The 16,536-nt window shown below is 42.7% G+C and overlaps 1 protein-coding gene across 4 annotated transcripts in view; it reads right to left on the bottom strand.

Annotated features, from left to right (window-relative positions):
- The window catches only part of fndc5b (fibronectin type III domain containing 5b), a 36,862-nt gene that overhangs the window by 5,574 nt on the left and 14,752 nt on the right, over window positions 1-16,536 (bottom strand). For 2 of the 4 annotated variants that reach the window (XM_058619245.1, XM_058619246.1), the window contains exons 3-7: window positions 15,640-16,050; window positions 11,940-12,058; window positions 10,152-10,350; window positions 3,334-3,423; window positions 1,010-1,202 (exon numbers count right to left, since the gene is read on the bottom strand). In XM_058619245.1, coding sequence (XP_058475228.1) covers window positions 1,063-1,202; window positions 3,334-3,423; window positions 10,152-10,350; window positions 11,940-12,058; window positions 15,640-15,739 — 648 coding nt within the window. In that variant the 5' untranslated portion in view covers window positions 15,740-16,050 and the 3' untranslated portion in view covers window positions 1,010-1,062. The remainder of the gene's footprint in view (window positions 1-1,009; window positions 1,203-3,333; window positions 3,424-10,151; window positions 10,351-11,939; window positions 12,059-15,639; window positions 16,051-16,536) is intronic. The other 2 variants (XM_058619247.1, XM_058619248.1) reach the window with 1 other exon arrangement.

Raw genomic sequence — 16,536 nt, 5'->3', positions numbered from 1 at the left:
AACCTCAACCTCCTGAAATGCATCCATTATCGGAGCGTAGCTCAGACGTGGATAGAAATAAACAGGCTGACAGAACTGATGAAGATGATACGGCATAAATCTGGCAGATTTATGTGTGCGTGTGTGTGTGCGTGTGTGGTTACACAGAGACGACTGAGAGCTAAATTGAAAACGTTGTGTGAATTCTTTCCGCTTCTTTCAGCGAGTATAAATCAGACTTTAGGCTCTTGTCTACAAAGAATGTTGACAAATCCAAATCTTAACATTCACTCAGAGCTGAGTTGCTGTTATGAATGTACTGTGATCACAGCTTGAGCTTATCTTTTCCCATACTATCCACTTTCCTGCCCTGCAGCCGTCCCCGCCTTTCCCTTTTTCCGACTTATATCTCTTCACCGGACTCATTCTCACCTGTTCCCAATTCCCTAATCAGCTCATAGACACTGGCCCATTTCCACTCATCTCCTGCCAGCTTATCTGTTGGTGCTTCTACACTGTAGCGTACAAGGCTTTGTTGTTCTTTGTCTTTTGACAGCCTGTCCTGTTTGGATTTTGCCTTTTGTTTCCTCCTTTTTTGCCTTTTTGACTGGTTCATCTCTCGGCTTAGTAAGCGAGCGCTGCCCACGTCATTGCTCCCGTCTGCCTGCGCCTCTCAGCTGCACTGTCGAGTCCTCTTAACCTTGAGGCAGACAATATATTCCACTACACCTTATTTGGAATATTCCATTACGTGCACTTTATGTCTTGAATGTGTGATTAATATAATGCTCTGATATTCTATTTTAACATTTGATTGTACACTTTAACAGAGCTTTAAAAACCCTCGCTGTTATTTGTAATTGTTTCCATGACAAAAGGAATTGTGGGATATCTGGATCCTTCGCAGCAGGACTAAGGACGAATTTTGAAGCATTCAACCGAGGACGAGGAGAATAAATCAGGACACTTCGTTTTAAATGACACACAGTAAATATGTGTGTCCCTGTCCCTGTCCCTGTCCCTCCCTCACCTGTCCTGAGGTACGAGGAGTTGGTTATTGCAGAAGGCGATGCGGGGCTGGTCTTAGACGTTGCTGCGCAGTAGCCCCCCTTGTGGGTGCTCGGGAGTACTGCACTCTGAGGAATTCTTGGCTTTGTCCTTGTTGTTGTTGGGCTCGTTGTCCTTGATGATGTCGTACTGGCGGCAAAAAAGGGCGATCACACCTGCGAGAGACATGAATGAACATGGTAGATTATTGTCATTATCTGGGCTCATTTAACAATATTTTTAATGAGTAAATATTGTGTTCTTTTCTTGTCAAGTACTGGATAAGAAAATCAATAAAGATCATCTCCTGAGCCCAGAAGACAAACTTGTGGATTTATGTTAACAGAATGATCGCTTGTCTAATGTGTCTCAATGTCTGCTTACATTCTGAAGTCACGCTAAAAGTTTCTGTGAGATCCCAAACCCCTGGAATCTCCTGCCTGCAATAATTTGATTAAACTGCCAAGTGTGTGGTCCTGGATCGTCTAGTCTGTGCTTTCTCGGGATTAAAACATTGAAAATCAGATGCAAATTTCCCCGTCTGTGGTCTCCCAGGTTTTTTGTTTTTTTAAAATCCTCTGCATTTAATTTCTCCCTTTGTCAAGCATGTCAGGGAACGACATAATCACCTATAATCAAATCAGCGGAGGGTTCATGAATCCAGTGACATGTGCAGATGCAGATATGATGTTTTGTCAAACCATGCGATGTCTGCTTTCTGTCAAAAAGACATGAACAATATGGCAGAGAGGAGAGAAAAGTTGCAGAGAAACGCACAAACAGGGAAGAGGAGGAAAAACAAAAAAAGAGGAGGAGAATAATTTATGAGGGTGGAGGAGTGGAGTGTGTGGAGGATTGAATCTGCCCGATCAGGCTTCATTCTCGGCTGTTCTGCTTATGTCAGCCGCTGCTCGTTTCATAGCTGCAATACCAAACAACAAAATGGGACATCTCACTGTGATATCCCCGAGGATGCCCCATAGGCCCAATTAAAAGCTGAAAAACACAATTCCTCTCCTTCACTTTCCCTTTTTCCTACTCATCCACCTTTTTTTCCCCCTCGTCTTGATTGCTGCTTGTTCCCTCGGTTCCCTCACTGCTCGCTCTCTCTCTATCCCTGTTTGAAACTCCCTCCGTCTCTCTTACTCATCCTCTTGGCCTCTCACAGGTAATTGGCGAGGGAGTTGTACTGTAGGCCTCTCGCCGTTACTGTACACAGACCTAAATAGTATTTAGGCCAATGTGGGATCTCATTACACGTGGTGCACGGGTGAGGAATATAACTCCTGTAGTTGGGGAATACTACTTTAATTAAAATAAACTGCATGAATGGTATAAATGTGTAATAAATTATTGATTTAAAACTTGAGAGAAACTTTTGCGGTTCAAGTCAGAATATTAAAACACAAGTAAATAAGGCATGAGTCTGTCAGAATTTGCTGTAAAGAGTTTTTGAGCAGTTGGCCCTCCTTGTTTTTCTTCACGCCGAAGATAGTTCTTATGGCGCTTTCACACTTTACAGTCCAAGCACGACTTGGCACGGCTCGACTCTGCGTGGTTTGGGTACCAGGCACGTTGTTTTCCACTACCCGCATCTGCAATCCTCATTGTTGCTGTACTTGGTCTTGCCGTGGTGTACGACCTGTGTGACATGAAACTATCTATCTTCCACTACCTCACCTTGGTAGCAGAGTTTGGCTGTTCCTCAGCCAGTTTTGAGCCTCCTGCACAGCTGTATGTTAACCTAAGACCCAACTCAGGTGGCAACCGGCTGTGACATCACCCATAAGCCTTGAGATTCGCGCTTTGGCTGGTGCCATGTTGACGTTTTGCGTCAATCCCACAGGTGTCCACTCATATGTGCTGTGTTTATCATCTATACTCCTCTAAACTGAAACCTTATTTACAAAATCCACATTGTGTTCTATTGAAGAAGACCTTAAACTAGCAGTTGAGACCATTAACTCGACAGGAAAAATGTAAATCAAAAAAAGTCTCTTTAATCTGACTTTCCTGTCTGTTCTTCCTTTAACTGAACCTCATTTCTGTGTATTTCGACAAGTCGCTTCAATAACTTTCTGCCTCTCAACAACAGAGTGAGTTCCATTTCAGTGTTTTTATTGATTAAAGCACAGGTGGGAATGAGACAGTGATCAGCTTTACATAATTTTAAGAGCACCGCAGGGAAGAAAACAGTCATCACAGAGAGATCAAACACGTTCTTAATGGAGCTTCAGCCAAAGAAAGGGAAAATGCTCATAACATTTGCAGTGATAAATGTGGTGTGATGCTGAAGAGGAGTATCACCTGCCCACATGACGAGCACCACTACAATGATGATGAGTTCTCCGGCCCTCAGTTGGGCGGCGTGACCAAACTCCTCCATCGTCACCTCGTCTGGGGAAGGAACAAACAAAGACACACACACACACACACACAAAGAGAGAAAGAGAGACAGAGACAGTCAACAACAAGCCACTGAGGACGCCGCCATTCATTGTCCCATAGAGCGTAAAATTGCACGTGAAATTGCAATTTTACTCAAAAGTCTGGAGGGAAAGATAAAATAATCAAATGAGGTGACAAATGAGAGTGGAGGTGCTGCCCGGTGTCAGTTCTGCACTGTGGTCACTGTAATTAAAGCTAAGTGAGATCAGACGTCCACAGAGACACAGAGAGCTGGATGCTACTGTCATTCACTGTGTTTCTCCGGCTGACTCAGACTCCTTGAGCTGCAGCACGACACTGTTCACAGGGATAAAGGATTACACACACAACAACAACAACAACAACAACATTTTCCCTGGTCAGCATGTCCCCTCGTCTGCCTCTGTATATGACCAACAGACCACAGCATACAGAAGAAAGGGTGTTACGGACGCTGATGTGACTGCGTTTGCATTAGAGGTGACATGAAAAGCCTTCAGCACACTGGTAGAAGGGGACAGAATGTCAGGGTAGCTTTAATAACATGGCTACTCAATAATAACTCAAGAGGAACACTGACACAACACATTTCTATGGCAGACTGACAGGACTACGACTTACTAGTTTGCTCACAGAATCTTTCAGGAGTGTAAAAGAATATTAAGAGAGCAGATACGTGAATTAAAAAAGGGCAAACATGTCATTCCTCTGTTTGTTTAGGAACCTGTGTAAGGTGAGCGATCACATATAGGCCCTCTTTACACCTTAGAATGTGCTTTTCTGTGATCGGATGGTGCTTCACCACACACAATTACACCTTCATTAATCTGTCAATTATTTTCTCATTTAATAGTTAACCTGATGAATTGACCTCTATTGATTGGATCATTTTGTGACTTTTGGGACGTTGAACATGCCGGGCAACAAGTCGAGACTGTCACTCACAACGGAATATTATGGACACATGTACAGACACACATGGAGTCTGATTGACTGACATCTCTGAGTGCTACCTGATGCTGAAACATGTTTTGTCAAAATGTCATAAGAAAAAGAATAATTATGTATTGTATGATGAAAATATGTATTCTGTGGATAATGGGGGCGGGACTAGATAAGCTCTTGCTTCTCCTGCTTTCCCTTTCGGTTATGTGTATTGTGTGAACTACACTAAGATGATGTGTGATGAGTGATCTACCTGACATGACCGAAATAAACATATAAATAAATTACATTACATTACATGTCATTTAGCAGACACTTTTATCCAAAGCGACTTACAATAAGTGCATTACAACATTTGGGTACAAACAAGCGCTAAACGTAAGTAAGTGCTTCAAGTATGCCAAACTATAAAGTGCTAGTCATAAGTGCGATGTACAAGTAAGTGCTTTTTTTTTGTTTTGTTTTTTGTCGTCTTTGTCTTAGTCGAGATAGAGTCAAAAGAGATGTGTTTTTAGTCGGCGGTGGAATATGTGGAGGCTTTCTGCTGTCCGGATGTCGATGGGGAGCTCGTTCTACCATTTGGGAGCCAGGACAGCGAACAGTCGTGAGTTCGGCGAATGCCTCTGTGTCCTCTCAGTGAGGGGGCAGTAAGCCGGTTTTGCCGATGCAGAGTGGAGTGGGCAGTTAATCGAGTAATCGCTTGGTCAGAAAAATGTTGATCAGTGTTTGTCAAAACCTGGAAATGAGGATGTTCTCGAATGTCATTTTTGTCCACAAACCAAAATGACTCAGTTTATAATGAAGAAAATATTCACATTTAAGAAGCTGAAACAATCAGAAATCTTCAAACCAATTAATCGAGTCATTGTTTCAGCTCTAGTCTCCAATGTCCACATCAAGATCCAACTGCGACCCCATCATGGTCATCCCTCCCTCCCTGCGTGCTGCCATATCATCAACAACAACGTTCGCCGCACGTGAAGTTGCGTTATTGTCGACGCCATTGTTGTAAACAGTAATGCTAAACTGCGATACAACAAAAACACGGGTTAAAGTAGAAAATCGGTTGTCATTTTCAGTCCAGTCTCTTCTTTTTCCCCAGTGTCTGGATAAGTCAAGGGGTTCTCTGGTCCAACTTGCTCTCCTGTTGCCATGGTGATCCCGCCGCAGTAAAGCTGAGGCCTCGAGCTTGACAGAGGGGAGGTTATACTCTATAAGTTGGTAATAGCCGAGTACATGTTGTGAGGGCAGAACTGTGACGGATGTTTTTCTGATTTAGACAGAGTGGAGTTGGATTCTATGACCTGCAGCTATAGGTTGATGTGAGCGGTAGATCAATGTTTAAATGCCCTTGTTATTCCTGTCTGTAACCTTTAAGACATGGCTGTATCTTTCAAGTGATATAAAAATCAATGGAGAATCTGGAGGTAGGATGGATGTAGGACTAACTAAAAAACTCTTTTTTGACTGTATTTAACTGGCATTTAGCCTTTTATTCATACTACGCATACACAGAGACTGAGGTGATCGGTTAGATATTCTAATTGAGTCATTCATCTTCTAATCTGAGCTGTATCTTGTGAGCGACATCTCTCCCCGTCAATCACACCGCAGCCACGAAACAAAGCATGCGCCTCTTTCTTATGCAGCCGCTTGACTCTGAAGAACCTCATTCACAAAACAATGCTGTAAATAAGTGATTCAGACCATGAATGGCCGTTGAAAAGAGTAAAGATTTCATTCACTTTCCAGACTCGCACACGATTATTCAAGAACAGGCTCTGATTTTAAAATAAGGTGCAGACAGACTTCACTTCCAGTTCACTGTAAGACGTTTGATCCATGTGCCCAGAATCAATCTTTTCATCTTAAACACCCACGATCATTAAAGTTTTGCAGAATAAAAAATGTTCATAGGTCAGCTGCAATAATGTGTGTCTGTTGGGCTTAACTAAAGGTTGTAATCACAGTATAAGATCCTCGTCTCTTCTCGTCTGCACTGTGTGTGTGAATGTGAGGCAGACTGTGGCTGCAAGGTGCTGAGTTGTGTTTGGGAGATAAATTGAAGGTGGAAACTCATCTGACAGTAAGTAGGCTCGATAACATTTCGCTCCAGTGACAGATTGATTCACAAAAGTGCAGATTTTGCATATCCCCCGCATATGGGCCGTTGTACAAACGCAGTGTGCCCTGCTGCACCGCCACTTCTGCCCTTAAATCAACTACTTCTTCTTTTCCAGAAAACAGCCCCAGCATCAGACCTCTGCACGGTCAGCTCTGTGTACTCAAGTCTTTTTCTTTCATGGTCTGGCGTCTATGATGCCGCCCGGCCCATTTTGTCCACTGCGGAACCCACAGAGGTCTTCAAATGTCATTGAATCAGTAGCAACCTTGACTTGTTTCACTGCTCATCCAAGAGTTCTGAAGAAGCCTTTTAGATCTTACATCGAAGGTTGGCCAACAGTTTCTCAGAAACCTCTCTTCAGGACCTTGAACAGCTGTGCCAGAGTTTGGGCCAACGGCACCACATGCAGCATGGGCCAGCAGTGTCTTACAGCCTGGTGTGTGGGATAAGCTGCTCTGATTACAGAGTCTGCTCCTGTGTCCTGGTAGTATTCCATAGGGACGTGAGGACCTGGTCGTTTTACCCAAGAGTGAAAAGAAGGCATGCGGTGATCAGCGCTGATATTGTGGCGATGGCTGTAAATAGGTGGTCTCTCAGTTGTCCTGAGCACAGACTGCATTTGTACACGCTCATGAATGCGGCCACATGCATACCACCTTCCAGTGTGGTTTCTGTGATTGGACCTTAGGAAGCATTCAGAGCAGATTCAGACATGTTCTTACCCGGGTCAGCCAGTAATGTGAAAACACTTGTGCTCTATAGCCGCCTGATTGTGACTGAATTGCCCAAGTTTTGCTATGCTGCCTTCTGGGTGATGCTCCCCTGCAGCCTGACAGACAGGTCTACAGCGTACTCCCCCTGGAGACTCTGACTGGCTGTTTAGCCAACTGTGGAATGGGCTCTTCTCCAGCGCAAGGACGATTTTGGAGGCTTCATGACTTTGCAGGTTAAATCTTCATTCTGGCTCATGTGTGATCACAGTGCTTAAGGGTCCGCCGTCTGAAGAATACTTGAAATGTCATCCACGTGGCTCCTTAGTGGATTGAAGTCTTTTTTTACAACTCGCCCCGGACGCCTCTAAAGGATTATTTCAAACGCTGTATAATGATGAATATAATATTAACTGACATAACACGTTACACAGCAATGCTAGTCACGCACAGAGAATTCTACTTTAATACATTTTTTACATAATACAGGCTGCAGATAAACAGAGACAGAAACAGTCAGGTTGTGTGTTGTGTTGCACCTGCTGATGCTAAATGGTGTGAGACTGATAAATACCCACTTTAAGGGGAAGGAGAGCAGTAATGGATGAGATTTAATCAGGCCAGTTAATGAATGCTTCCACAAACACACACTGATACAAACACAATTTGCACACAAGGAACGTCCATCAATGTCAAAGCAAACTAAATAAGTCCACCTCTCAACATGAAGACAAATTGTCCCGCGGAGCAAATCACATGACCTCGCATGGTAAATGTTAATAAATGAATCTGTTTAATAATTGACAGACTTGCTGTATGTTTTTATATAAATCACTTTGTAAAGATTATAATTAAACGTGTCTGTCTTCAGTAAGTTCTGATGACTTTCTTTGTACTGTTCATCATCTAATTCACTTCATTTCATCTTTTGAAAGTAAGGTATTTTGTTCCCATGGGAGCTCTCTAGAAATGACCCACGCTTAGCTCCTTTGACGAGGACAGATAACTCGACTATTTATTTGATTTTGCTCTGCACAACATCCTGACTTAAGACGACCTTATCCTCAGAAAATACAAAAGCTAAGCACCGGAACAATAGCGCTGTCATCTGCATGAATCATCAACGGGCGAGGACGCTGACTTTTTACTGCACCCTGCGTCCCCTCAGACGACCAGCTTCATTTCTGTCACATAAATCAATGGGTAGCGAGAAATGAGAAGCCTCCATTTTAAAGAAAAAGGAATTTAGAAGAATATAAAAGTTGAGTGCATAAAGTATATAATGTGTGGTTTGCTGCACACACACATACACACAGAATATTTCTCTGTTGCTAGCATTATGTGTGTGAACCCAAAAGTCTGAATCAGCTAAAGCAGTGACACGGACATTAAATTGACTTAACTCTGTCAGCACCCTGATGCACGGTCTGTGTAATGTCCTGTATGGTGGATGTGTAAATAGAGTAGGTCACTGTCAGTAGAAAATTCAGTGTGGCTATGAAACAGCGGTGCTGGAGGACAAAGCCGATCTCCCACACTCCACTGAGACAACTACCTCGTCTTGAGTACTTCCGGTAAGTGGCAAAACACTGAAAAGTGACTTGTTAATATGCATTTTCGCACATCAACCCATTCCCCCACAGGAATCACAACAAGCAGTGTTTCCTGGGTGCACACTGCCACTATGTCCACTCTCTCCACTCTTATCAGCTCGCTGCTGATGAGCATTTAGCGTTTGCTGTGTGTCCCTCTGGAGCAGCAGCTCTTGACACTGTAACTGGGTCGGACACGATAAAATTGGAAGAACTGCAAGCAGCTCCAGATAACAGCAGCCTCTGCTTCTGCCTCTGAGAATGAGAACAATGCACCTGATGAAGGGTGGGAGGGTGGAAGGATTCTCGTGAAGGTGGCAGACAATGTTAAAGGATGCTTTGCCTTATGGAAATGGTGCATGAACAGAATGTGTCTTCATATTTATATGTGATATTAGAATCTCAAATTGCATTGACCTGCATGTGCCAATGTCAACATGTTTGACACAGCAGCACAACACAGCAGTGAAGGCAGCTGTAGAAAATTCTGTGTAGGATATGGTTATTTCCATGATACAGATCTAGCACGGCAGAAACTGCAGTCCATCTGACGCAGTCACTCTGTCTCACACGGCGTAAGGGGTTGTGATTGCGATTGCCGACTTTCAGCAGCGCTGTCGCTAAATACACCAGACTCTTCTGTTAAATGTTGAGATTTTAGACATTTCCTTTGCTAAATGTTGGAGATTAACATAATGTTTTCAGGATTTTTAAGTCTTTTTAACTAATCTACAGTTCGGCATGGTTCTGTTTGATTCTTGTGTCAGACATCGTGCTAATAACTCTTCCATTGACGACACTCAGTGGCCAGCAGTCTGTCGACGTCCCATTTTATCGACTCAGGTTCCATGTACTTGTATCACTAATGGAATGGCAAAAAACAAAAAAGTAGAGTCGAGCCGTGCCGTTCTAGAACTGTATGGTGGAAAAGCGACATTAGCATAACTGTATCACAGCCTCTGTGGCGTGATATGTATCGTATCAATAAGGTTGTAAGAAATACACAGCCGTAGTCACTGTATTATGGAATTATACACTCTTTTGTGATGTCCGGTCTGATCTACACTGTATGATTGCAAGTGCAATCCATTTATTTATTTATTTATTTTTACAGGACAGGTGCAATATTCATCTTTTTTATTGTGTCATTTATATTCTGTGAATGAAACGTCCTTTGTAGGCACTCGTGCTGTGTTTTGTTCTGCAGCTGATGGAAAATGTCCCTGTATGGACAATAACGTATTTGATTTGATTGCATGCTCTCATATATACTGAATTTGGTGTGTGTGTGTGTGTGTGTTTTTGTAATCGTGTTTCCTCTCTCACCTGGACTCTTGGATGCCATCTTCTCCGACTCTTTGGGCGTCCTAAAGAGAACAGGCTGACTGGGGGGGCTGCTGCCCCCCATGCTAATGCTCTGAACGTGCACGATGTACTCGGTGTCCTCGTCCAGATCCCACAGGGCGCAGGAGCGTGTGGTGGTGTTCACCTCCTGTATGAATCTCAGCGTGCGTACATCCTTCTTCTGCAGATGAGATGAAAAGCGAGCACAGGAGAAATCAGGACCAGGAGTTTCAATATAATGAGATATTTTATTGATCGCTGCAGGGATTTCTTTCTCTTTTTTTTTTGGCACTGCCTCAGCAGAGAACTCACAGGGTCAGGGTTTAACTGATGCTTTGGTTCACTCTCTGATATTTTTAAACCTCAGATTACAGCAGATTTCCATTCAATGCCCGAATGTTTTTGTCAAGAAAAAAAGATTCTTAGTAGAACAAGGTCAGTTTGATTATGATCCCCCGCTAATTTCCCTCTGATTAAAGGCTGTGTTGCACAAACATGTATCTATCTATCACGGTCAGCTCTTGTAAAAATGCTGAAATAAAGACTCACATGGTTTTTTTCAGTTACTTAAGCTCAAGGAAACATATCGTGCTTCTACGGCCATGTGCGCTTTAAAAGAACATTATCATCTGGCCAGGATTGCTTGCTCAGGGCAATTGGGTCCCTGCTCCTTAGCGGCAATATTATTTACTATTTACTAGGCAATTAATGTAGTGAATTTCCTATGCTATTAAAACTGTAAGCAGTCAAGATGTAGTGCGTGTTACATCTACTCGCCTGCATAATGGAACTTTGCTTATTTTATGTACATCTCAGGGCTTTGACAGTGTCAGGACTTCACTTAAACGGGGAAAAGGGAGGCTTTTGTTTACATTTTGACAACTTTCCTCCAGAATAAATATATGAGAATATTTATTAACTTTCCCTGTTTGCACTGTGGCCATAAATGTCTACTCTCACTGTGTTCCTTTGATTCTGATGTAAACAGTGATGTGATGAATTTGCTTCAGCTTCTGGACTAAATTTCTATATTCTCAGAAACAGCACATGACTTTGAATCAAAAAACGTGCATCACATCAGTGAGTTGAGATTATTGGACGACTTTAAGCGTGAATTAGATCCTCAACCTGTCCACAGTGACCTCACCAAGTTTGAAGATGATCGGACCAAAGCTCTGGGACAAGTTTGTTCAAATATCATCGTTTGTGAAATTGCCAAAATCACCCAAAAGAAATAGCTGTTCTACCCAAGACGGCGGCCTTCCTTTAGGACTTATGGCAAAGTTGTCATTTACTTTTTGGACGTCCCGACACGATTAACATGCGTACCAACTTTCATATATGTACATGAAATATTTCAAAAGATCACGTGATGAAAGTGTTTTTTTTTCCCATTTTGTTAGCCCCTCCCACTTCCAATTTTCCTCGCTTTTTAATGACTTTCACACGTACATTTCCACCAGGATTGATGCAGTCGTAAAAAAAATGGGAAAGGCTCCAAAAATGCGATTAATTTGAGATAAAAATAATAAGAAGAATAACTACTACTATGCACCTTGTGCTCAGACCCTAATTATAGCAATTAAAAGCTGCAGTGCGTAATGTCTGTTGACGTTATTACCCTGCCTTTGTTTGGTCTTCATGAACAGAAATGACGTTACATTATTTCTATGAAGCCCGATGTCCTTCTTCTGATTGATTGATTGTGTCAAGCAATACTATCAGACCTGAAAGATGAAGCGTTTGTGTGTACACAACGTGCAAAAGTACCTGCTGTGTGATGGCGAATCCAATGACGGGATCCCCCTCCAAGATTTCCCACGTGACCACGGCGGAGTTGCCCTCAAGCTCTCTGATGGTCACATTGAGTGGAGCTGACAGCAGCGTGTCTGTCACACAAACAAACACACAATTTGTCTTCATGTCTTCTAAGAGATGAAATCATGTCTTTCAACTCCCTCTCGCTCTCTCTTTGAGCTTCGATTTCACTTGCCCCGCCTTCCCTGAGAACTTCTCCTCCACCCACAGATTAATCATTCTTTCATTAATACCAGGCCCAATTAACAACACATGGGTCTGCTGGTGTTTTCCCTTGAAGAGGGACTCTTACTTCATCCGTCTTTGTCTTGGTATATTTTCTCTCTCTCACACACAAACACATGCATGCATTCTTCCTCATCTTTACATTTCTCTCTCCTCTCCGTCTTCTTCCTCCCACGCACATCTCATTAAAGTGTGACTCATGGGGGTGGAATCTTTCAATATATAAAAATTGCACATCCCAGTATGCACTGCAGTTATTTATGGGGAGATTATCTGTGATGGATCCAATTAGTTCTTTTCCTCCTTTAAATGGAAAAGGAGCAAAGATTAGAGAGAAACCTGTGCGTGTGTGTGTGTGTGTCAAGGTCTGACTCTAATGTATTTACAGTTTCAGGGGAAATACTCGGCTCCATTCTCTGTAAAAGCAGCTTTGACTCCACACATTTCCTCCACTTATACCTTGTGTTTTCCTGTCATATATGCTGTGGTTCAGTTCTATCCTAATGTGTCCTTGGGCAAAAACACTTCATGCCACCTTCCTCCCCAACAAGCGTGTGAATAGGTGTATAAAGGAGGCGTGATGGAAAAATACCGCCGCACATACAGTAGATGCACTGTATGAAAGCAACTGGAAAAGTGGTGCTTTATGAATATTTATCTTTCTTTTTCATAGTGTTGGGTGGTAATTTAAGGTAACACTATTTCCCATAGTACAGAGAAATGACGTGCACTGAGTGCTTCTCAGAGAAACGGCCTAAATTAACATAAAAAGATGTGAAATAAAAGTACTTGGAAAAGTGCCTCACATTTTGTCCGTCCCTTTGTAAAAGAGTTCCACACTTTGTAATGTCTGTTTTGCACTAACCAGCCACCGTACAATCCTTAAATCAGGACTATTCAATTACAAACCACATTTTCAAACAAAGAAATTTAGCTGGGCCAGACAGGTCTTGCAGCCAGTGAGCAGCAGGTGAGGACACATTTAAAAAGTGCATTTAAAATACAATAAAAGATCTAGCAATACAGTTATTTTGGTCGTACCTGTTCTTCGCACACCTCAAAGTGTGTAAAAAAAAGTGTATAGTATTAGCTGTAAGTGTTTTAAATTTAAATAAATTAACGTGTTTGTCATCTCAGGTGCATCTCAACATGCATGAAATCAAAAAGGTGCACAATATTAGCGTTTGTGTCTCTTTGAAATAGGGTAAACATTATGTCATATACGACCCACAAACATCTCAAATGCCTTTAACGGAATACAAATGATCAGATTCCTGTAGGAATCTTTGAGGAACAGTGAAAAGTGTTTGTCTAGGTTCTGGTGGAACCACAGGAAAACTTTGGTCATACCAGGTCAACTCGATGACTGCAATGGATTATTGTGAAAAAGAGAAAAGCATGCTGTAAAAGAAAGACTCGGGGATAATACAAATATAAATGCATAGTATAATACCTGCATACTGAGTTGAGTGGAGAGGAGGAAGCCCACTTTTTCTTATGAATAAGTATCAGAGGAGAATTCTGCTGTTACATCTGTCAAAGGAAACAGTCTCGCTTTAAAACTAATCTTCACTCAACTGTAACGTTTCCCAACTGTGTTTTAAAAGGTGTCTTTGTGGTGTGATTACAGCACCGTACTCTCTTTCTTTCTTCTTTTCTTTCCTTTCCGTCGGTTTGTCACCGTTTACCCACCAGATCATGAGCAGAAACTGCAGGGTGTCACTTACTGCAAATTACACTCTCACATACTCTCACACCCCTGCAAATATTGAACCTCCGGCTGAAGACTTGTTCCACGAGTAAGTAGAAAAAAAATGGGGGGGGGGGGGGGGGGAGCAAGAAGGAACTGTGTTTTCCTCTCCTCTTGTCTACTCGGTGTGAACACAATCATCACAACACAACAGAGGAAACTGGAGTGTTGCGTAGTGCTCGCTCGTCTTGTGAGATTTATGTTTCGGTGGGCGACAAACTCCCCCTATGGCTCCCTGCGGCTCTGTGTGTGTGTGTGTATTGATGCAGAGTGGATGTGTGGTGTTTGTTCAAACGTGTGTGTGATGCATGGCTATGGCTCCCTGTTTGCCTTGCTGTTTTTCCTACTATTTATCTTCTCAACACTCTGAGGAACACATACAATAGCAAGAGAGAGGGAATCCCATTCATTCTTTAGCTGTGAAGAAACAAATGCAAGAAGTGGCTGGAACCTCACAAAACTCCCCTCTTTAAACTACATTCATCTCCAGCCTCAGGAAGCCAAATATCCAACTCTCTGGAGGGGGGCACGAGATAAATCCTGCATGATCTTATCAGCAGGATCTGGGGCTTTACAAGGGACAAATCTGTCATCTCTCAACTTATCATCGCAGTGGAATCAGTAGCACATCTCGTGCCTGGAACTTAAGCCGCCGCAGGTTAAAAATATGCAACACGAATATGAAAATTTTATGAGATGCTATACTCAACATGCATGATATATGATGATTGGAGCCTATGCTGCGTATTGGTGCTTTCATTGCCGCTTAATCTCATTCCGTGTCCCATTTGGACACTGATGGATGCTGGAGCTGAAGTTTTCAGGCAGGAGTGGCAGCTAATGATTATTTTTCACTATCCGTTCATCATATATTGATGATTTTCTTAATTAACCAGTGATAAAAACAAAAAGTAAATATTGAAAGATTCAAGTTGGAAATATTGAGTCTATTGAATTACATGGAAGCTCATTGTTTTCCCCAACTTTAGGGTTTGTTTGACAATGACTAGACGCAGAATTCGGACCATAGAAAAGTGCTTTTTAATATTGTTGGGTGGTAATTTAAGGTAACACTACATTTCAGAGAAACAGCCCAAATTAACATAAAAACATGACTTGAAAAGATTTAGCATCATATCATTTACCACGTTTCTTAGAGCAGAAATGTGTAAATCCAAAAAATAATGACCTTTTAAGCTCAGGGGTACGTACACTTAAATTATTAAACCTTATTTTTTGAAAGAAGTTCACATTTTACCAATAGGCTTTCCTGCACTTTCTTACAATCCTTTTAAAAATGACATTTATGTCTAGAAAAAGGCACCAAATTATGGACAAACCTCTCTTATAGAAGGTTATAAAACACCAAGAGTCCAAGAGCAGACCAAATTGTGTCAGGATTTTTTGGGCTTAGAAAAACCTGAATTATTTGTACCAGCTGATGCAAGAACTGATGCTGACGCATGCAAACACATCTTTAACCATGTTAGTCTTGCTTTCCCAAAACAACCTGCTGCTGTGACCACTGCACTACATCCCCCCCCCCCCCCACACACACACACACACTACAACACTACACAGCAGCAGCATGTGTGTTTATCATCAGCTGGTTAGCGCACCTTCCTCCACCCCGTTAACCGGTGATGAACCCTCATCAACCTGTGGACAGAAACTCACCGGCGTTGACGGAGGACGCTGAGAGGAAGCCCAGCAGCAGCAGCAGCGGCAGCGGCAGCAGCGGTGGCACCGCCGCCGCAGACGAGCGTGGTTTTTCCATCCTGCTCCTGCTTCTTCTAACAAGGCTTCACATCCTGCGCGGCCCATCTATAACGTCCCATTCAGCGGGGGGGAGAGAGCGAGCATCCTGGCCGGTGCCACTCCAGATATGATCTCGCTGTGCCGGACAACTTGGACGCTGCAGCAGCAGAAGCGCAACAGCGGCCAGAGCAGAGAGGGTGAGGGAGGGTGAGGGTGAGCTGGTGGCGGCGGTCGACGCCGTGTGTTGGCGTCTCGGTGCGGGTTTGAGTCTCGAGGACAGTCCTCACATCACTGGTGGACTTTCAGGAGAACGAGCGGCGGCGTCTCTCACTGTGCGCACAGAGGAGAGCGAGAGAGTGAGAGGAGTGCGCAAGTGCTGCAGACAAATGCAGCGAGCAGCAGCAGCAGCACTCACAGCCAGTGTCTCTCTCTCTCTCTCTCTCTCTCTCTCTCTATTCGATTCTTATTGTTGTTGCCAAAACATTTCAGTTACATTTTAGACATCAGCAAATAGATTACCTTTTATACTAACTATACTATACCTACTCTACTATACCTATGCCATACCATAACCATACTATTAATATACTATACTGTATAATACCTATACCATAACTATACTACACTGTACAATACGATACCATACTGTACTTATACTACACTATACCTATACCTACTATAACTACACTATACTGTAGAATACTGTACTATACCTATCATAACTATACTATATATACACTGTACAATACTATAAGATACCATAATTATACTATACTGTACATTGCTATACTATATCTATTCTACTATACCTGTACC

The sequence above is a fragment of the Solea solea genome, chromosome 20, assembly GCF_958295425.1.
Source record: "Solea solea chromosome 20, fSolSol10.1, whole genome shotgun sequence".
Classification (NCBI taxonomy): domain Eukaryota; kingdom Metazoa; phylum Chordata; class Actinopteri; order Pleuronectiformes; family Soleidae; genus Solea; species Solea solea.
The sequence above is the reverse complement of the archived record's forward strand: the minus strand, read 5'-3'. Positions and strand labels throughout refer to the sequence as shown.